Raw genomic sequence first — 21432 nt, forward strand, 5'->3', positions numbered from 1 at the left:
TAATTTTAAATATTTGAATACTTTTCAATCAACTTCTTCAATTTTATAATATCCATTTCCCCACCGATTCTTGTTTCTCTCTCTTCTGCATCAGCCCCCAGTTTTCTTTTCTTCTCCACGCGCCTCCGCTCTCTCTCTCTCTCTCTCTCTCTCTCTCTCTCTCTCTCTCTCTCTCTCTCTCCTCCGGCCACCGCGCACCGTAGCACCAGGCTCGGCTGCGTGGTGGTTCCTGATCTGCGTGATCCACGAGCTATACCGACGCCTTCTTGGCTATCCGGAAGTGACTCCATTGAATCAGTGGCGAACAGACCATTGACGTGTATTTCCCTTCTGTTCGACGACTTTCAGTATTGACCTACTTGAGATCGGGCCTCGAAAACACTCGATCATCCACGACTCGTTTGACCCTTGACCGTTTTAACCACTTCGTGTCGACGTTGGATCTGTGAGGAATTCGAACACCGGCCAGCAGGATTAAAGGCTTCTGGAGTGAGTTTAGTTGGTAATTTTGCTCTAAATTGCTTTTGAACTCAATTTAAAGGCTGCAAATTGGACTCTTAACACTCGAAGTTTTCGTTGTACTTGGGTTCTGATTGTTCGATTGAGGTCTAGAGGCATTTTTGGAATAAAGGACAGTTTGGGTAACGTTTCTTAGCGTTTTTGGGTAAATTTACAGCATTAATTGGACCCCGAATGCGGTTATTAATTTTAGAATATGTTCTTTGGTCTTAGGTCATGTTTTTCTGTAAGAAAAAAAAAAAGATTGTGGTTTGGAATCGCTCTGAAGTAAGTGGCTTTCCTATCGGAAGGCCCTAGTGCTAGGTTGGGAATTGTGTGCTGTAGTTGTCTAGGTTTATGTGTGTAAAATGGTATGTGTGAAAAATGGCATGCTATGTCTATGCATGATGAATATTATGCTATGTCTATGAATGAAACGTGAATGAAAAGTCGTGCATGTTAGTACGAAGTGTTTATGAATGAGATGCATGCTGAAAGTCTGAGGGTGATACACGTGAGAGAGTTTCTCCATATTGCAGCATTATAATGTTCTAAAATTTTTCATGTGAGACCACGTAAAAGTCACAAGCTTTGAGACTGGTAACTTCCTTTTCTTCATGAAAGATTTAACTACATGTCCAAGAGTTCTAATTACATGAATGTGATGTGCATAGAATTAGAGTCACTTACCGAGTATTTTTAGTACTCGGTCTTTGCTTTTAAATTTTTTCAAGTAATGACAAGAGTGTATATGGCGCATGACGAGGCGAAGTGTTAATAGTGTCATAGGATTAAAAGAGTTACATTTCTGCATTCATTATATTCTTTTAATAGTTTAAGCTTTGAAGTAATGTTATAGAAATATTTCTATTGGTTTAACATTTCATCGTTGTTTTATGTTTTTCAAGTTTTCAATGTTTATAATTGTTTTATGTTTTACAACTTTCAATGGGATTCCAAATAAATATTTTTGATTGTTCTATAGAAAGTTATTTCTCTCCATGCTTTTTCTGAAGTAGTTTTAAACTATTCTAGCATGCACGTAACAACATTCCTAGTAAGTTTAAGTTGAATTAGTCGGGGCGTTAAATTTACTTTTTGGGTTATTGATTTTCAGGATCATTACCGTGTGAAGATAGCAAATTTTCTTTGTCATTCTCTTCCCTGATCTTCTTCTTCTTTCAGAACTTCCTCGATTGATAAGCAATCTTTGTTTTATCTGTTGAAACCAAGCGATTAATCGGTGGGATTCTTGGTCTTGGACCATGTCGTTCTCTGACTCCGATTCTTCTTCTAATGGGGGCGATTACAAAAATTTCAGGCAAATCAGCCGCGAGCGTGAGTCTCATAACTCTCTTTTGCACTTACTTTCTTTTGTTTTGATAGTTCTCAAATAAATCACGTAGTTTATGTGGATATCTGTTGAATTAATCCTCCAAGTGTTTTTTGTTTTCTAGAATCTGTAATAATTCCATTGCAGACTGAAATGGAAGGTTAAACTACACTTAATTTTTTCCGGGAAAGGATGGTGTGTTTTTACTGGGAATTAATTTGGATGATAAGGGGTTTCAGTTCCAGTATGGTTATTTTGAAGTCTCTGCCTATGTATAAGCTTGGACTAGAGGTTTAATTTGCAGCCTCCTGAAATTTCTTTAACTTATGAGTTGAATTTATGGAGAGGTTTTCCTGTTTTTTTTTTACTCTAGTTATTATGATGTTGTCCATACATTCCTTCCAGTTCTGGGTAGTTAGTGTTTTGGAAGAAGTCTTTCTAAAGCTTAATGGTGAATTGTACTAAATTTGGCAATGCATTTACGCATAGTGCATCCAGTTCTGGTTTGGCATGCATCCTGGCTCTGGTAAGCATTAAGCCACTCGAGGTGAACGTGTTAATGAAAACATGCTACCAAATCCCATAGGGCATTTCACGTTATTACAAATTTTCTTATTAACGACCTTACTCTTCTTTTGGGTTTAGATAAGTTATCTTTCCCAAATGTTTCGGTGGTTGGTTCAACTGTTCTTTGGAATTTATCTTTAAGTGGTGAGCTGACCACTAATATTAACTGAAATCCAAGGTGTTGTCCCCCTCAAAAGACCTGTGAGTTCTTGATGTGATGGAATATTAATTTTGAGGTTGTTTTAGAGGGGCTTGTGAAAACATTTTTTCACTTACCTCCTAGCAACTTTTCTTTTTTCTTTTTGATTGGAAACAAAACTTTGATCGTTATAAATATTTCATTTTTCATAATATTGCATAGTACAAAAAATCGACATTAGATCTTTAATCTTCCCAGATGGCTAGTGCATTGCACCTAATAGACCACACCAGTTTACTTATATCCATTTTAAATTCACCTTCAGGATTGCTGCATGAGATGCTTCGCTCAGCCAAAACAGGAGATTCCAAATCAACTTGGAAGGTATGTCATATTCATAACCATCTTCGTTGAGACGAATTTCTTTTGAGCCTACTCGTTACTCATCTTCATTCATGAAACATATGATTCTTACGTGGCTTTGGAATTTGCAAAATCTAATGTACTAGCTTGCTTTTAATTACTTGGATTTTTCGAATGGATACTTGGAAAAAAAATTGGAATTTTCAATTTGGAGTTTATGGAATTTTCTGTGTTTTCATCCTCTTCCTCTGGTGAAAACATCTGCTAAGTTATTCTTGTTTAGTTTTCTTTTGAACAAGCAAGAACCATTGGTTTGCTTTTCGTTTGGTTTACTACACCACATTCCCTTTTAAATTTCTTGGTGCTTGAATCTGTTGTTTGCAGGTTCTCATCATGGACAAACTTACCGTCAAGATAATGTCATACTCATGCAAGATGGCTGATATCACAGATGAAGGTGTTTCATGTAAGAAACACAAGCAAGTTCTCGAAGAATTTTTTTACCAAAGATTCTAGATTGCCTTCTGTAATTCACTTGTGTTGTGTAGACAATATATTGCATTTTCACGATATTAGTAGCATTTACTACAAAAAAAAAAAAAAAAAAAAAAAGACTCCACACCGAGATGGTTGGCAACTCTGGAAGTGAAAACCAAGGAGGATGATAACTAAATGATAGAAAACATTGCCACAAATTTTGTTTTTTCGAATTTTCCACACATAAAAAAGGACTCCGCACAGAGATGGTTGATTTGGAAGTGAAAACTTTTTCTTAGCCATCCATAACTCAGAGCTATATTTATTGTGGTAAATTATTAAAGAAATTCTTTTGGAGTCTAGATCTATTCCCCGTTTGGACTTTATAGTTTCTGAGCTTTGAAAGTATTTGGGTTGTTTTGGTTCTGCAGTGGTAGAAGACATATACAGACGAAGGCAGCCACTGCCATCCATGGATGCTATCTATTTCATTCAGCCTTCTCGAGAGAAGTAATATACGTATACTTTTATACGATATACAATCATACAATCCCATGTGATAGTCTCATTTAATTGTGAACTTTAAAGACCATACTTTGACTTCACCTTTTACTCTGCAAAGATGGAACGTAATGTATCTTTTATGTTTGATTAGACTTTTTATTTGGTTTTCTGCATTTAGAGTTCTTTTCTCTCTTTGATGTTTATGACTTTAATGTTTGTCTCATTCTGTTTTTGTCTTAATTTATGCTTATTGCTCTTATATTGCATAGACTGAAGTAGAGTAGAAAAAGATTCTATTACATTTATCTATAACCTCGTCAGAGGAGATTTTTCTAACCTCGTCATAAGAACCCTTCTTCCCTTTCTTTCTGTTATGATAATATCTTACGTCTCTTGTAAAAGAAGAAGTTATATTTTGTTCCAACACAGGAATGTAGTAAATTTAGGAATGTTTATTATTTTAGATTGATCACATAAATTGGAGTTGAATTGTTCATTATCTCTCTCTTTTGAACTTGCAGTGTTATCATGTTCCTGTCAGACATGTCAGGGAGGTCTCCTTTATACCGGAAGTATGTATACCTAGTTCCCAATTGTGTAATGCTTCTAGTTGAGTATTATTTTGGTAATAGTTGTTGAATCTATTTTTTTTTTTGTATCTTTGAAGGGCATTTGTTTTCTTCAGTTCACCTATATCAAAAGAATTAGTCAGTCACATCAAAAGGGATTCGACTGTTTTACCTCGCATAGCTGCCCTAAAAGAGGTTACTGATTTCCAAGCTGAGGCTGAAGTTTCTGCTTGATTTTGTTTTTCGTTGCATTGTTTTGGATTATAGTTCAGCTGGCTACTTTATTTTTTTTCTTTAATTTTTAGATGCAAATGAATATTTACTTTTTCACCTTTCGTTCCATGTCAATTTACAGATGAATTTGGAGTATTTCGCTATCGACAGCCAGGTACCTCTAGCCTACTTGTTAATCAGTGCAGGAGTATTATTCAATAACTTATTTATTGTACATCTCATATTTTTATTCTTCTTTAGAAATGTTGTTGGCCTACCGTCGGAGTTCATTGCAAACTGTGATGATATTTTAATTAGTTTTTCTTCTAAAAAAAATATTTTGCCTTCTACTCACTAGTCCTTTCCAAAGATTACTCTGTTTTTTTAATGACCCACCTTCCGAGGCTTCAAATCATGGATTGCTTTGTGGAGTTGAGGGTAAAAAGGATGGTTAAAATTTTCAATTTTGTAAAACGGGAGACACGAGGAAATTAAAATCAATGTAAACAATTAACGGTCATAAAAAGTGTTAAAAATACAAAACATGTCTGCGGGGTCATTAAAATAATATTAAAAATGACATAAAAGTAGATGACTCGTTCTAGAAGTCCCTTGCAGTTGCACGGTGTCACAACCATACTATGCAGAGTGACGCTCACGTTGAGTCAACCAAAGCGGATACCCTTACGAGGCGCCCATCCAACCATGTGAGGACCAATATAGAAGAATGTCATGATGCGGTCGAGACGAGTGTCTTGAATGACTTCCTTTGAAATGGGTCTTTCAAAGACAGTACCGGGCGAAACGAGTGTGTTAATATTGCGTCCTTGCCCGCGTGTCAGAGGTTGGATGTTGCACTTGCTATCTGGTACGATATTCGTAAATGACATGGCATGGGCACAGGATGGCCAATGCCTCGATAGAGCCCAAATGGATGGATGTTTTGGATGTCACGAGATTATGAACGACTTGTGGGCCCATAGTCGATAGTATGACCGAGTGAGTTACGATGGCTGTGATGCCCCGTTACTTGGGATGACGTGAAGACATATGGGCCATGTTTATTGGGAACGTAGATGATGTTGGATGCGACGTTGCATTGAGAGACCTTGGCCTCGGTAGAGGCAAGGTCGAGCCGAATAATTTGTCCTATTGTAGAGGTAAGTCGGTTATGTTAGAGATAATTGAATATGCACTTGCATGCGGCATGTGTGGACGAACAAGTTTGGATTCTGCACGAGCGATGTTCAGTTGGCAAAGACAAACCTCGCCTAAGGTTCGACGAAGCCACAATGCTAAGCGAAAAATGAACCAAAGGGTTGAAAAAGATCATGATACCGCATGGTTGAAAAAGTATGACCGTGACAATTGGTATCAGAGCCACTCTTTGTGTGTCTAGTTGGACAAGATTGTTAGAGAAATGAACATGGGGGTTGAATGAAAGGCATCCCAAGTGCGTCAAGAGTGTTTGTATCGACAAGACAGTTGTGTTGTCAAGCATTAGCGAAAGTAATGGGTTGAAGCCAAGGCTCTCCCAAGCTCAAGAGTGTCGGTCATGACACATTAATGAGGGGTGTCCTTACTCGTTAAGCAAGAACCAAGCTCATTTGTCAAGGGCTTGGGGTTTTGATGTGGGCAAAATAGATGAATCAGAAGGTGCATCAGATCGATGCCTTCCAAAAAACCATTCGCATGAGAGGAATAATGCCAATGGTTGCAAACACGGAAGCCAGGGGTCAGTTGAGACATGTGCCAACAAAGTGCCAGATTGTGCACAACGCAAGTCCTTATGGGGGATGACATTGCTGCAAGTGAGGCAACCAAAATTGGGTAGAGGAAAGCCCTCAAGAATGCGTTGTTCACCCCGAGAGAGTGCTCCAAGAAGTGAGCAGAAGTGAATTCCTTGAGTCATCCCCTCTTGTCTAAGGTGGATGACTTCACAAGAGGCTCAAGACTAGCATCAACTCGAGAAGTGAGTATTAGTTGGATGAAGGCAACAAAAGAATGAAGTTGTGGGAAGACCAAGAGAAGCGTCAATGCAGCGATAGCCACATGAAGGTAGCAAACATAAAAAGTTGGCTGAAGTGTAGTGCCAACAACTGAAGAGATTGTTTCAAAGGCTTTGACTTTGCTTCAATAGAGGATGGCCACGATGAGAAAATGTTGTGGTTGGGCTTGTGAGCTCCACCCCGAGGGGTGCACCTGTTTGTGCGACTCAGAGAATGTGCAGAATGAGGCCAAGATGGCCATGATTGAGGCAAGGTGCCCCCTTGAGAGTCCATAGATGTCTGGTGAGTGTCTGCCGAGCCTAAGTGCCATCCTCACCCACAACTATGGCAACACTGAATTGATTGAGGCCATGATTGAAGCGAGGTGCCCCCTTGAAAGTCCATAGTTGTCTGGTGAGTGTCTGCCGAGCTTAGGTGCCAGCCTCACCCACAACTATGACAATATTGAATTGTCGTGTTTACGATGCGAGTCTCGATGGCCGAGTCCAAGATGGGAAAACAACAGAAATAGGTCTGAAAGTGGGACAACCCGTAGATAGTGTGCACGAGTCTATGTATTTGTTTGAAGCACGTTTATTTTCCAGCAAGTCAGTTAGCTAGCCGTTTGGAACTCTGCTTCCACAAGAGTTGGTACCATGAAGAAGAATGCCGTGGTTGGCTTGCTAGTCACACCGTTATGTGTCACTCAAAGAGTACGCAGATTGGCCAAGACAAGTGCTAGAGTTGAGTTGGGGCAAGCTCACCCAAAACTGGCCAAGAGAAGAGTCAGAGAGTGGTGCCACATGACAATAGACAAAGTCAAAATCATCGACTCAAACTTGTCCCCAATCTAACCAAGAGGCATTAGTAAGATGCGTATTATGACAAAAGAGAAGTTAGATGCTTAGTGTATTTATACTTGTCTGAAGCACGAACAGTTCCAGCAGGTCGTGTTAGCTGCAGTCCAAGAGTTCGGATCGTCACTGAGATGATGTCGAGATTAAGTGGGGGAGAATGTCACAATCCACGATGGGATTGTGCCCCGAGAAAGTCATTGAGGACAATGACTAATTTAAGTATGGGAGAATGTCACAACCATACTATGAAGAGAGTAGGTTGTGACCCTCACGTCGAGTCAAGCAAAGCGGCGACCCTTAAGAGGCGCTTGCCATGCAAGGGCCAATATAGAAGAATGCCATGATGCGACCAAGGAAGACGGTGCATCATCCAAGACACCATATAACGTGTACATTTAAGAGGAAACGAAGCATAAGCAAGACAGGACAATGAGTAGACATAGTGTCACAGATAGGCTTGTTGAAGGGTCGAGTAAGGCCCCAGGCCTTAACCTTGAAAGTTGGGGTTCGAGAGGAAATTTGGGCATGCGGTTCTGGAGTCAAGTCCGTTCATATGAAATATGAAAGCTCGCCAAATTTGGTGTCAATCAGACACCGGACAGACACTCTACGACATTGTACGTCCGTTCACCAAAATCATTTCTACACTTGTTAGTTTTGAAATGCCTCAAAATATACTATAGGGGGAGGCATGGTATCATCTCAACACCACCCACGGGCCCTATGGCCTAAGCAAGCTTCACAGTGGCACATGCGTGTGTCACAATTAGGGCAAACGTTTTGAGGCGAGTGTCCTCGGTGACTTCCTTTGAAATTGGTCTCTCAAGGACAATATCAGGCAACACAAGTGTGCCGGTATTGTGCCCCTGCTCGCTTGTCGGAGATTGGATGTTGCTCCCGCTATCTGGTATAGTATCCGTAAATGACATGACATGGGCACCAGAGGACCAATGCCTCAATAGAACCTGGATGGATGAATATTCGGGATGTCTCGAGATTATGAACGACACATGGGCCCGTTCTCGATAGCATGACTGAGTGAGTTGCGATGGTTGACGATACCTTGTGACTTTGGATGACGTCAAAGACATATGAGCCATGTTGATTGGGAACCTGGATGATGTTGGATGCGACGTTGCATTGAGAGACCTCGACCCCAAATAGAAGCAAGATCAAGTCGAATGACGACCTAGTGTAGAGGCAAAATGGTTGTGTCGCTGATGATTGAACCTGCACGCCCAGGCTGTGTGTGTGGCCAAACAAGCTTTTGGATTCTGCACGAATGATGTTCGGTTGGCGAAGACAAACCTTGCCTAAGGTCCGACGATGCCGCAAAGCTAGACGAAAAATGAATGAGTAGGATGGTCACTTAAATTTGGCTTTTGATTCCGCACGAGCGATGTTGAGTTTTCCTAAAGGCTGATCGTGAGCGCGTCAAGATCACGATGCCGCACAGTTGAAAAAGTACGACCGTGACACACGGCTCTACATGCTCCCACTATCAGATAGTGATCTATGATCCATCTCTAACAAAGAATAGCAGGAATGAATATAAAATACTTAGTAAGCACCTACTTGTAGGCTCTCATCAAAACCTTTCGTATTTAATGTTTCTTGTGCTATGTTCTCAATCAGGGTCCTTGAGTTGGTCAATTCCATGGCTCGAGTTTAAATCTAACCCTCTCGGACTCATAAGGTTCATGTCTAGCCCTCTCAAAATCTTAGGGTTCATAACTAACCTTATCCGGCTCGTAAGATTCATATACCCTAGTTACTCCTATTTTAAGGGTGGAAGTTACCCATCGAGGTGTATTTGGGTTTCAAGGTGTACTTTGCCTCTCGCTTCCTACTTTTGAAGGTCCATCAAGTCATCCCGCGCTACGCATAAGTTGGGGTGACCTTGTATGTCTCGGGCTCAAGGGTAGTCTAACAGGTATGGAGGAGTCGTTGCTTGCGATAGATGACCTCTCAATCTACCTATTGCTCCATACGTGCCTACTACTAAGCGCAATAGCACCTGACAGTGCTCCCCATTCCTACATCATTCTGGGCTAGAACAGTGGAAAGTCGACTCCCCATTTTGGGCTAGGACAGTGGAAAGTCGACTCCCCTCTAGGCACACCCAGAGCTCCCTCAATAGTAAATAAGTGCAAGCAAGAATCTCCCCTAATGGCACTTGACAATGCTCCCTATTCTTACCCTATTCCAAGCTAGAATAGTGCAAGATCATCTCCTCACTAGGCACAACCGAAGCTATCTCAATAGTATCCTCTAATGGCGACGGTCCTAAGTGGGTGATGTTGCATTCCTATATGCTAGGTAGAACCTCATCAGTCAAGGTGAGTTCATGATTAGGGGTTTCACCTCAACTGTTCTACATAGACTTAGTCGACCCATGTCATCATAATGGACCCTAAAGGTGGCTCAAGAACCAAGGAAAGGTATAACATAGGCCCAGGCTCGCTAACAGGCTCCATACATAAATTGAGGTATACATGGGTATTCCAAACTCCGAACATGCTTTTAGGGGCATAATTGGAAGTAAATCATAATTCATGCATATCCTCTCATCATACATGCATATCAAGAAGGAAGGTACTTTACAGTCCTAACTAAACATTTAATTCAATGAGAGTCAACTTTTGCATAATAGAAGTCCTAAAACATGTGCTTGAGCTAAACCATCGTTAAATCATAATTCAGGGCTTAGCTAATTCATTTCTCATGCTTAATTCATCCTTAAAACATGTTACAGTTTATATGCCCGAGGATTCCTACTAGTATTTTTATTTTATTATTATTATTATTATTATTTTTTTTTTTGCTTAAAAATTCAAATGGTTACTTACATGGATGTCGACTTTCCAGATTCGATTTGGGTCTTCAAGAATTTCAAATTCTCCAGAATTCCTCTAAGTATGCCCCAAGTTAAATTAAAAGAATAAAACTCATTAAAACGTCTAAAAAACGAACTCTGGGAGGCTTAAAATTCGTTAAAAAAAAAAGAGGGATATAGGTTAAGAAACTAGCCATTTACGATCATCTTCCCCAACTTATGTGTGTGCCGTTCTGCTTTTCTTCTTTTTTTTGGAAAAATTCTCTTATTTATTTCTTTAAAAATCCAGATGTTACAGTTTTCTAATAGTTGTCCGTACTGAAATAATTTTTTTTTTAAAAGAAGTCCTTACTGAATTAATAAATTTGTTCTTCGTTGAGAAGCTAGTATTTTGAATCTGAATAATGTTTCTTCTTCAATGGAGAAGCGTGAACATTTTATACCCTTGACTGCATATCATGAACGTTATGTTATCTGAAAATTGTGTTCTATAAAATAGTTAACTCATATTAGACAATATTCTTATATTTTCAGGGTTTTACCACCAACAATGAGAAAGCTCTGGAGGAACTTTTTTGTGATGACGAGAGTTCTCAAAAAGGTGTTGCGTGCTTGAACGAGTTGGCTACCCGTGTTGGCACAGTTTTTGCATCATTGAGGGTATTTTTTTTGTGCTTAAAAGGAAAAAGGCATCCTTGATTATGTCATTATTTGTGTTAGTAGTGGTCATGGTTTTAGTGCTGGTTTTGGGGGAGGGGTGAAAAACAGATATATTTGATAAATGAAATTTACAAAGACCACTGGCTTAAGCTTGATATACCTTCTGAGGCGGTGGATTTATTTTATGTTGCAATTACATCATACTGTTCATATCTTCACCAACTTTTTCCTTCTCCAGGAATTTCCTTTTGTTCGGTACCAAGCTGCCAGGTCCTTGGATGCAACTACAATGACGACTTTCCGTGACCTCATTCCTACAAAAGTTGCTGCTGGTGTGTATGACTGTATTATGAAATATAAGAAAACGATCCCCAATTTTCCTCAATCAGAAACGTGTGAGCTGTTGATTCTTGATCGATCTATAGATCAGGTATATAACATAATAATCTGCTACTTATAAATCACTTATGATTCAGCTTCTTCTTTTCTCTTTTTTGTGGGTTTGGTTCATAGTGAGAATCTTTTATTTTCCCCGCTAGATTGCTCCTGTTATACATGAATGGACATATGATGCAATGTGCCGTGATTTGCTTAGTATGGAGGGGAATAAATACGTTCACGAGGTAATTTTAGCATTCTATAAGGTCTTTTTTTGATTCTGGCCTCATATTTGTTCTATTTAGGTCATCTTTGCATTAAGATATTTTACTGTTCAGGTTCCAAGCAAAGTTGGAGGTCCACCAGAGAAGAAAGAGGTTCTTTTGGAGGACCACGATCCAGTTTGGCTTGAGCTTCGCCATGCGCACATTGCAGATGTATGCCCTTTGCTTGCAGCATTGTTTTTGACATTATTTTCTGTTTGCTTTTTTTTCATAAATGGTTTTTTTCAGGCGAGTGAACGGTTGCATGAGAAGATGACCAACTTTGTATCTAAGAATAAGGCTGCACAAATCCATCAAGGTTCAAGGTTAGCACTGTTGTGTTGCTTGCTTTTGGGGGTGTGCTTGGTTGTGTTGGTATGAATATGAACTTAGGAATCAGGTATTCAGATGTCACTCTAATGGAAGATATTCCTAAATCCCATAGCTAGATTTTGTTATGAAACGTTTTTCATACTTCTACCTAAGGTTTCAGATGTCTCTCATCTATTGTTAATTCCTGGGGTCAACGTTGTGCTGGTTGCATCAAGTGTTCGCGAAGTATTTGCGAAGTTGTGTTTCTATTGGTGATGTGGGATGGTCTGCTTAAATCATATACTTTCGTCATTGTTTTAATAGAACTTTTTTTCTTGCCATCCATCATGCCACCGATGATTGGATGCTTAAAATCTTTTCAATTAGATTTCCATATAAGCATAATTTGTTAGGATTCTGGATGCAGTTTTTCCTCTGTTTGTTGTTGTGAATGAGACTTCCTAATCTCTTAAGTTTGTGGGTTAGGAAGCTTTTTGGGGATGAAGAGGCGTATAATTGAAGACCTTCCAGACTCAATTATTGGTTACGGAAATCTTCCTTATTTGCTTTTTCTTTTTTCTTTTTTGATTTTTTTTGAAAAAAAAATAGTTGTGCTTTGCCCTTTTATCAATTTTCATGCTCATCGAATGAAAAGGAGAAAAGGGAATTCTTTTTGCTTATCAAATTCTGGACTCTGGTTTCTTTTATACTATCGACCAAGCATGGGGTACTTGTATGAGCTAATTTTCCTGTGGTCTGTTAGCTATTTCATACTAAAACAAGCCTACTTTACGATGATGTCGCATTTCTGACCTATATACTTTCGGCTGTGCTATAGAAATAGTAGTGAACTCTCCACAAGGGATTTGCAAAAGATGGTTCAAGCATTGCCACAATATAGCGAACAAATTGACAAGCTCTCCCTACATGTAGAGGTTAGTTTCTTGTAGAAGAACCAAATGTTGTATGTTGCTTTTCCTCTCCTTAGAGCAAACAGTTTTAGCTTATAGATGGAGGAGAGAGGAGATGCTATTTTATTTTTATTTTTAAAAAAAAATAATCAGCTGAGAACTCTGCTGAGTCCAGAAGCCTTAGAAACTGGAAAGTGTTCCAGAAAGGTGCAAAAAGAATCTTCATTTCCTCCTTCTCAACAATATGTTCAACATCTCAAAGAGTAGGAAATAAATTCTGAAGATTTTGTAGGGTACTGACTTTGAGTTTATTAATTCAGATTGCAGTAAAACTAAACAAGCTTATCAAGGAACAAGGGCTTAGAGAACTAGGACAAATTGAGCAGGATCTTGTTTTTGGAGATGCGGGAACAAAAGAAGTGATAAAATTTTTGACGACCAATGAGGTGATTACTGAAACTATATCAATGTTTTTAAGTACGTCACTCGGGATACGAATATGAAACCTACATTGAACATCTTGGCAGGATGCAAGTCGTGAAAGTAAGTTACGGTTGTTGATGATTCTTGCAGCCATTTATCCTGAGAAATTTGAGGGCGAGAAAGGTCAAAATTTAATGAAGGTTAGTAGTGTTCGCCTCACTCTGAAGAAGGAAAGGACAACCTTTTCAACCAACCAGCTATTTAGTTAATTAAGTATTTATCATTTTACATGATTAACAAAGATATTGCCGTTGTTTATTCTTCGTACTTCACATCTTGATGACGGTTAGCGCTTGACAGTTAGCGAAACTACCACCGGACGATATGAATGCAGTTACCAACATGAGATTACTTGGTGCCGCACCTGATAGCAAAAAAAGCTCCTTAGGGTCATTTTCTTTGAAGTTTGATATTCATAAGGTAAAACTGTCTATCTCTTAGCTTCTTATAGTTTATTTCTTTTATGTCTGAAAATACTTTTGTCATCAGAAGAAGCGTGCTGTTAGGAAACAACATAATGGTGATGAAGAAACATGGCAATTATCGCGGTTCTATCCCATCATAGAGGTAAGTTCATGGTCAAACTTATATGTTCAATCCATACATGCAATTATTAATAGGTTTTATTGGGCAACTGCAAACTAATTTCCAGGAACTAGTGGAAAAACTTAGCAAAGGTGAATTATCCAAGGATGAATATCCATGTCTAAATGACCCCAGTCCAAGTTACCACGGACTGTCTCATACAGCAACAGTTCAGCCACCTCCAGCTGCTCATTCAATGAGATCAAGACGGACTCCAACGTGGGCTCGACCTCGTAATTCCGATGATGGATACTCAAGGTGCATTATTTCAAGTTTTGTTTTTTTAGTTGCCACATTATGCTTGTTCTCAAATGCTTTTCTATTTTCGTTGTTGAATCATTGTGGCTTATCGTTTGGGCGGAGACTAATATACCTGAACCTGTAACAATCTCGAGATTAGGATATTTTCTTCTGGCATATTTTCTGTACGATGCATTGTTGTACGTTTAACAATCTCTCCTCGGACAGTGATTCAATATTGAGGCATACATCTAGTGATTTCAAGAAGATGGGACAGCGTATCTTTGTGTTTATTGTAGGTGGAGCAACTAGGTCCGAGGTAAATTTTGTTCTTGTGTAATTTGAACTCATGCTTCTCTTTAGTTACTTGTCTGGATACATTAATTATGTCTTTTTATCCTACAGCTTCGGGTTTGTCACAAGCTTACAGCAAAGTTGAAGAGAGAAGTAGTTTTAGGTTCAACAAGTATTGATGATCCTCCACAATTTATTACGGTATTTAGCTTCAACCTTTTATATTCAGATTTGCAGTTGTTTTCTGCCATTCATGTGGCACCCATCATTTCTCATTAAATATTGTCTTTAATTATTGGTCCAGAAACTTAAGATGTTGACTGCACATGAGCTCTCATTGGACGATCTCCAGATATAATTAGCAGCAGCCTCTAGTGTGCTCTTCAGCGCTATGCAACCCGTTTGTTGGTCGATTTCTTTTTTGTGGCTATTTCAGCTTAGTCTTGTTGCTAGTTTGTCATGATCTTGTGATGAACTGTTGGCGGTAAAAGTTGTGCATAGTGCCATAATGTAACATGTTTTACATTCACATATTGTAACATTTCTTAATGGAAAAGATAAGATTGAAACTGTACCTTACCAATTATACACATCAGCTAAGACCCCTAGGTCGAGACCGCTCGTAGTGTATGATCTCTCATGAAACTTGGGCTTCTCAGCGCTCTGAAATTCAATACCGAATTCAGAGGTGGTTGTTAACCATTAACTAGCAACAGATTTCCTTGGGCTTTCTATCCTGCACAGCCTCTGGTTTTCTTTACTTGATTTCATGTATTGTTTCTTCCCAAATCCTCAGTCACTCTTTCCAACCCCAAAACATATAGAATTGCAAATGTGAAGTGTATGAAATCAAGTATTGATTTCTCGCAAGCAAGCCGAAAAGATAAGTCACTGAGAAACAAACTTTTCGTGACAGCAATATGTCATTTCATGAGGACTCATCTGGATTACTCAAGGAGAACAAAAAAAAAAAAAAAAAAAAAAATTGCAAGAAAATAATCACAGCAACTTAATACCACAAGGAACAATTGAAAGTTGAAATACAAACCTATAGCACAATCATTTTTTAAATGAGGGGAAGGGGTTATATTCTCAACCAATTTCCATTAAAATAAACGAGTGCTATAAAAAAACAAAAAACAAGTAAATTTCCAATGATAAACACGTTAAAAATTGAAAATTCTACAAACCATATAATATAGTATCCCATGCCCAAGGCTATGGCTACCTTAAGAAATATTTTAATCTAATGTTTTTAGTCACAAATGAATGACACATTACCTTCAACCTCGGGAAGTTTTAAAATCCCAATGTTCTTAATAAATGGACAGCCCTTATTGGGAATCATATTATTAAACTCAAGCAAACGGAAAAAGAAAATTCTTCTTGCATTAACCTCGGGCAAGGTTTCAATGAGAGATCGAAAGATGGAAGTAAAACTAGAATCATGGAAAGGAATAGCAGCTCAACCTCAGAATCCCTCCAAAGCAGCAAAGAGGTTAGAATTGACGTAATCGTTATCCACCAAGCTCACCAAGTAATAGCTGCTCTGTATCTGAAACAAATAAAGTGCTTTGTCATCGAGATAGTAATCTTCCACAAAATTTCTTAGCTTCCATCACCATATTAAGATTAACCTTTTATAGATAAAACAGCATTTCCTGATTAAGCCTTTCGATGACAACATAAATTTCGATTCAAAGCATTTCCATCACTTAATAATCCACACTTCTCTACCATGGGGTGATATCAGGTGAAAAAAGAACGGGGAATTTAATTGAGCACTGAAAAGATATAACAAGTATACCAACCTCTTCGAGAAATTTTCGGGACGGGTCGCCCTCAGGGTACAAGGAAGCCCATCCCCTTGACCAAATCTCAAATGCCTCATCTTTCCAAACTAGAAAGCTGGCAGGATCGACGACAGTTGGCTGGACGATCTCTTTGGCTGGGAAAACTCCCCATGTTACAGCATTCACATCATTTTGAGTGATGTTGGATACCCAAATGCCTTCCTTATTCACTGCCATGTAGGTTAGAGATGGAAGGCCCCTGCATTTGTCAACAACAGCATCCAAGTTTTCCCTGGAACAGAAAAACTCGATGTATGCCTTTTGATAAACGTAACCTCCTGATCCACCCCATCCTGCAAATCATTATTAATCATCCCAACACTGATCAGATGACTAAACAAGCATTCTGCCGCCATTGCCACAAATATCATAAGTCAAAACTGAATTGATCACTACAAAACTAAACAAATAAACAAAAGATGCACAGGGGAAGATACCCCCCCTCTCTAGACAGGCGACTCTGATCCCTTGCATACAAATGATTGTTTTGTTAGGGTGTTATCTATTTATGGTTAAAATTTACACTTCTATCAAGATATCATGCTTAGTTGTTCAATTAGAGGAACAACGTGTTCCACTACATATTAATTTCCAACTAGTTCCAAAGTGGGTAAAGGCCAAAGAATTCACTTTTAGTAGGATACTGTCAACACGCTTTTCATCTCTTCAAATAACCATTAGTAGTATTCGAGAGATAGGTCCAACAATGGTTTCTGATTTTCAAGGAAATATGAATGGAAACTGTAGTGGGCTCCATTCCTTGGGCACATATTAAATTCTCCCTCAATCCCTGATACTAAATTATGGTTACTGAAAGTCTATGGGAAGGTTCCAAGAAATTCTATATTAGATCACTCGATGCATGTTGATAGCATGATGTCTTCATATTTAACTTGCTTTGGTTTTGAAGCAAGTCCCCAATAAAGACGACGACGACGACGACAACAACAAAAAAAAAAAAAAAAAAAAAAAAGGAAGGATGTTCAAGGATTAAAACGGAATAATTGAAATTGAGAACTAAAACACTTAATTGAAAGTTCAGGGACCTGTGAAACAAACATGAAATTACAAGGAACAAAATAGAATTTAAACCATTCATTATTCTTCATACATTAACTTATGAATTTACTAGCCAGTCAAAGGGTCCTATGAATTAGTATATTAATAATTAATAATCAAACATTATTTATAAAATAATGTAATAAACTAAAATTTATCAATTGGTGACCCAGTAATATATTGTTTTTATTTATTTAGTTTTTTTAGCCAAATATGAATTTGCTACATGAGAAAAAATTATCTAGTTCAGTTTTAGTATTTCAGTACTTTTCCTTTGACTTTAACAGTTATAGGGCGAACAAAGATGAAATCGTCCACTCTTGAAATGATAAGAAGAGAGCATTATCCACTAACCTCTGAGACTGTATTGCAATACTTTCAAATAATTACTCAGTTATGCTGTCAAAAAAGTTAATTGTATGAATGGATTAATTTGTACTTACCAACAGAAGGAGAATCAGATCTTTCTCCATTAACCGCTGGTTGGCTGTTGATTGAAAGGAAACCTTTCATGTTAATTTTACCAAGCTGTTCGCTTATTATTCTTGTCTCAGCCTGAAGACCGTCTAATTCTGACCACGGACTGCTTCTCAACTTTCCAAGGCAGTACTTCATAAATTTCTGATATGAAACAGTATAACATATCTGGTCAATCGCTAACATTATAACAAACTTTCTTCACACTCTTGGTTAGGAAAAGTACCTCATAAACATCCTCTAAGCTTTTCAATGGGAGAGCCCATTCCTCAAGAAGCTTCTTGTCACGTGCACGTGGACGCATAAACTTAAGTGCAAAACAGAGCAAAAGTAACACTGATTAAACACACTAGAAACTATGTTAAAAGTGCTATAACAATATTCAAATAAATATTGAATGAAGTAAATTTCAAATTTTCAGCTCTTTGAAGCGTTTGAGAAACATGAAAAAGAAATCATCTCACCCGCTTGCCTATAATAACTAAAGAAACAAACAAATTATCTGGGGGAAATTCTACCACAGAAGCTTTCAACAGGATTTGAGACAGAATTTCTTTAAAATTAACATCTTGTCTTACAATAAGCTTCATTCAACTCAACAGAATTATATTTTGATAATGTTGTGGTGTCAGATGAATCAGACCAAGACAAAGTAAATGATACATCATGCGGGAAATTTCTCAAAGCCTACTTTTAAGTCTCGAATTCATGCAGATCACAAAGAGTTAACTAAGTTTTCAGGCAGTCCACAAGAAATAATTTCAGATGTTAAAAGGAAATCTCCTCCGTACAACTGTCTCTGTCTCTCTATCTCTCTAGAAGGTGTGTATGTAACAAATATCAACATAGATCATTTACAAGTTCTAGTTTATTGTTCATACCTGATAGTCAGTTAGTGCCCCATATGAAGGATTACTAGAATCACTCCATCTACCATGAGGGTACTGGTCCCAACCTATGGTCCTTGATATGTAGCTTCTAGGACGATTAGCCCTGTGATCAACAACTACCTAGATCAGCTCTATCTCAAATTTAGCAAAATGTAAAACAATTTTATGCATCCAAAATCATTAGGAATGCATCCTCATTTTGCAATAAGCATAAGAGATACCAGAAGATTGGGCGAACATCTTCCCTGATACGGAAAACATTTGTAGGGCGCCTCCAAGGTAATGATCTTGAGACTTTGCTCTCTTCAATCAGACCAAGATTCTGCCATGAGTAGAGAAATGCACTTAAGACTTAACCCCAAAAAAAACAGATTAAACTACAAGCCTCCAAAAAAGATTAAAAAAAAAAAAAAAAGATAAAAAATGATGTACGAAAAAAGTAAAAGAAGAACAAAATTTAAGTGCCATTATAATAGAAAAGAAGCCTACGGCATCCAGAACATACTTTTAATAGACTTATCATCAATTTACATTCAGAAGTTTTCATAAGGAAATTACTTTATGGCTCCTTACAAGTTTACTTCTAAAGGAAGATGCAGAGTCTCAGTTAGTTCAAACAAAACATGAACCCAAGAGTACGAATGGAAAGGAAGCCAAAATCCATAAGAGGAAACCCCTCACCGACACACCAGAATATAAGAATACATCAACAAAAGCTTCAGAAATTCCCCTGGTACCAGAGCATCCAATGACAAAATTACCCATAGAAACAATAATTGGAAGTAAAGATAGAATGCGTTTAGGATACAGGAATATACCATTAGTATAGCCAATGCCGATTTCTCCATATTCAGTGTATACATGTGAAGAGTCTTGATTCCATGAGCCAAAATCTTCTTGCACATTTCAGTTCCAAGGTGAATTCCATAAGCTTTGACAGCTTCTTCGTTATCCTTGATTGGCTCTAAGGCAGCCATGACCTCATCCGGAATCTGCAATTTTTCGAAAGTCATACATACAGGTAAAAGAGAAACAATTTAAGATTACAGATAATATTAATATTTCTTTGGAGAAGAAAAGGCAAAATTTTGATGATCGCTGGTCGTAAATTTTTCTAGAGTGGACGCATTTAATTTAAATCAAGGCCATTAATAAAAAGATTAGAGAGAGGTTAGTACCTTCGTTTTGCAAAAGCTGGTCATGCGTAAGAAACCTTTGTAATTATTGATGGGCATAATACCAGGTACAATCGGACAAGTAATTCCAATTTGACGACAATCGTTAACAAACTTGAGGAAAATGTCAGTGTCATAGAAGAGTTGGGTAACAATCAGATCAGCCCCGGCATCAAACTGAAAAGAACCAAAGACAATATAGTAAATAAAAGCAATCGAAAAAGAAAGAGAAGAACAGACAAAATAGCATATAAAATGTAATCCATGTAAGAACAGGGGAAGAGGAATTAAATTGCTTAAAGATCAGATTCACCTTTTTCTTAAGATAAGCCAGATCGCTCTGGTAGCCTTCAGTCGTGGCCACGCCATTGCTTCCAATCACGTCCGGATGTGCCTCTGAGAAGAATAGAATAGAATAGAATAGAATTAAGCATTAGCATTCCGTTAGTTACAGAAAAGAAAAGGCATTTGCAAGTAGATCTGTAACTTTCGATCAAAACACAAAAAAGAAACCTGGATATCCAGCTACAGTAATGCCGAAGTAGTCACCATACTTCTCCCTGATGTGCTTAACCTACGAAAAAGAAATGGAAACATTTAGAGAGCAGAAACACAGAACAGAGAGAACGAAGAGAGACGAAGCCATTGTAGAGTACAAGATCGAGAGCACAAGCGAAGCCGCCTTCGATCTGGACGAATTTATCCTGTCCATGAGGAGGGTCGCCGCGAAGCGCGAGGACATTCTGAAGGCCATTAGACTTAATAGTCTGAAGAGCATGGTCGATCTTCTCAACAGGCATATTGGTGCAGGTAAGATGCATCATGGTCTCGACACAGATCATGTTCTGCATCTTGTTAGCAATGTCGAGGGTGAGATCGGCGGTGGAGCCACCGGCGCCCCAAGTAATGTCACAGAAGGAAGGATTATGAGCCACCATCCGGTCCATCCTGTCGAAGAGGTTATCAACACCGTCCTCCGTCTTGGGCGGGAAGTACTCAAAGGAGAACACAACTCTGCCGCCATCACCGGCGGTGGCTGCCGTGATCTTGTCAATCACCTTCATCTCCTCTTCCCTGTAGTGGCGTAGAAGCTACAGATCGGAAGCAGCAAGGGTGGGTGCGTGTGTGTTGGTGAGGAAATGAGGAATGTGAATGATATGGGGAGAATTGAAATTGAAGAGTGAGGAAGAGAGAGAAAAGAGGAGATTGAGAGATTGAGAGATCAGTGAAACAGAGAATGAGAAGGAACTGTCGGTGAACATCTTTTAAACCTCATCCATCTCTCATTTCTATTTTTTATTTTCTGACTCATCATTTTTTAATTATTTTTTTATCAAATTACAATAATATTTAAAATTTTGAAAGGTAAGGAAACTTTTTTTTTTTTTTTTTTGAAAAAATGAGTCTACACTACACTTTACTTTATTGTACATTTCAATAATTAATGTAACAAAACATAACTAAATGTTGTTTTAATATCTTTGTAATTCTAGTCTCGTTTCATATTG

At 38.3% G+C, this 21432-nt stretch overlaps 2 protein-coding genes across 3 annotated transcripts; one reads left to right on the plus strand and one right to left on the minus strand.

Moving 5' to 3' along the window:
• Positions 1 to 42: 42 nt before the first annotated feature.
• Positions 43 to 15044, plus strand: LOC111808622 (SNARE-interacting protein KEULE). Of its 2 annotated transcripts, none has more exons than XM_023694729.2 (22): positions 43 to 502; positions 1616 to 1836; positions 2863 to 2921; positions 3285 to 3366; positions 3809 to 3887; positions 4403 to 4453; positions 4549 to 4645; positions 4806 to 4838; positions 10879 to 11004; positions 11243 to 11434; positions 11544 to 11627; positions 11721 to 11819; positions 11895 to 11971; positions 12796 to 12892; positions 13189 to 13314; positions 13396 to 13491; positions 13652 to 13771; positions 13844 to 13918; positions 14004 to 14194; positions 14405 to 14495; positions 14582 to 14671; positions 14775 to 15044. In XM_023694729.2, exons 2-22 carry the CDS (start codon positions 1764 to 1766, stop codon positions 14826 to 14828), a joined length of 1992 nt encoding a protein of 663 aa, XP_023550497.1. In that variant the 5' UTR covers positions 43 to 502; positions 1616 to 1763; the 3' UTR covers positions 14829 to 15044. The 2 variants fall into 2 exon arrangements, with proteins under 2 accessions (XP_023550497.1, XP_023550493.1); XM_023694725.2 differs by having other exon boundaries at positions 44 to 502; positions 13841 to 13918.
• Positions 15045 to 15614: 570 nt separating this feature from the next.
• LOC111808828 (methylenetetrahydrofolate reductase (NADH) 2) lies at positions 15615 to 21171 on the minus strand. The gene is made up of 11 exons (XM_087117147.1): positions 20581 to 21171; positions 20438 to 20498; positions 20238 to 20320; positions 19928 to 20101; positions 19568 to 19741; positions 18971 to 19071; positions 18741 to 18852; positions 18086 to 18166; positions 17826 to 18003; positions 16282 to 16616; positions 15615 to 16025 (listed from the first exon to the last, which is right to left on the minus strand). Exons 1-11 carry the CDS (start codon positions 20986 to 20988, stop codon positions 15942 to 15944), a joined length of 1791 nt encoding a protein of 596 aa, XP_086973273.1. The 5' UTR covers positions 20989 to 21171; the 3' UTR covers positions 15615 to 15941.
• Between the last annotated feature and the right edge of the window lie 261 nt (positions 21172 to 21432).

Source organism: Cucurbita pepo, chromosome 13, assembly GCF_057944985.1.
Source record: "Cucurbita pepo subsp. pepo isolate OVF chromosome 13, ASM5794498v1, whole genome shotgun sequence".
Taxonomy (NCBI): domain Eukaryota; kingdom Viridiplantae; phylum Streptophyta; class Magnoliopsida; order Cucurbitales; family Cucurbitaceae; genus Cucurbita; species Cucurbita pepo.

What these genes read in the sequence shown, in the direction of transcription:
- LOC111808622 (XM_023694725.2), top strand. Translation starts at nt 1,764, where the DNA reads ATGTCGTTCTCTGACTCCGATTCTTCTTCTAATGGGGGCGATTACAAA. An exon ending in ATTCCAAATCAACTTGGAAG is followed by an intron (nt 2,922 to 3,284) that starts GTATGTCATATT and finishes TGTTGTTTGCAG; the next exon opens with GTTCTCATCATGGACAAACT. An exon ending in ATTTCGCTATCGACAGCCAG is followed by an intron (nt 4,839 to 10,878) that starts GTACCTCTAGCC and finishes TTATATTTTCAG; the next exon opens with GGTTTTACCACCAACAATGA.
- LOC111808828 (XM_087117147.1), bottom strand. Translation starts at nt 20,988, where the DNA reads ATGAAGGTGATTGACAAGATCACGGCAGCCACCGCCGGTGATGGCGGC. An exon ending in TGGCTTATCTTAAGAAAAAG is followed by an intron (nt 20,102 to 20,237) that starts GTGAATCTGATC and finishes GGTTCTTTTCAG; the next exon opens with TTTGATGCCGGGGCTGATCT. An exon ending in CCCGAAAATTTCTCGAAGAG is followed by an intron (nt 16,026 to 16,281) that starts GTTGGTATACTT and finishes TATTTGTTTCAG; the next exon opens with ATACAGAGCAGCTATTACTT.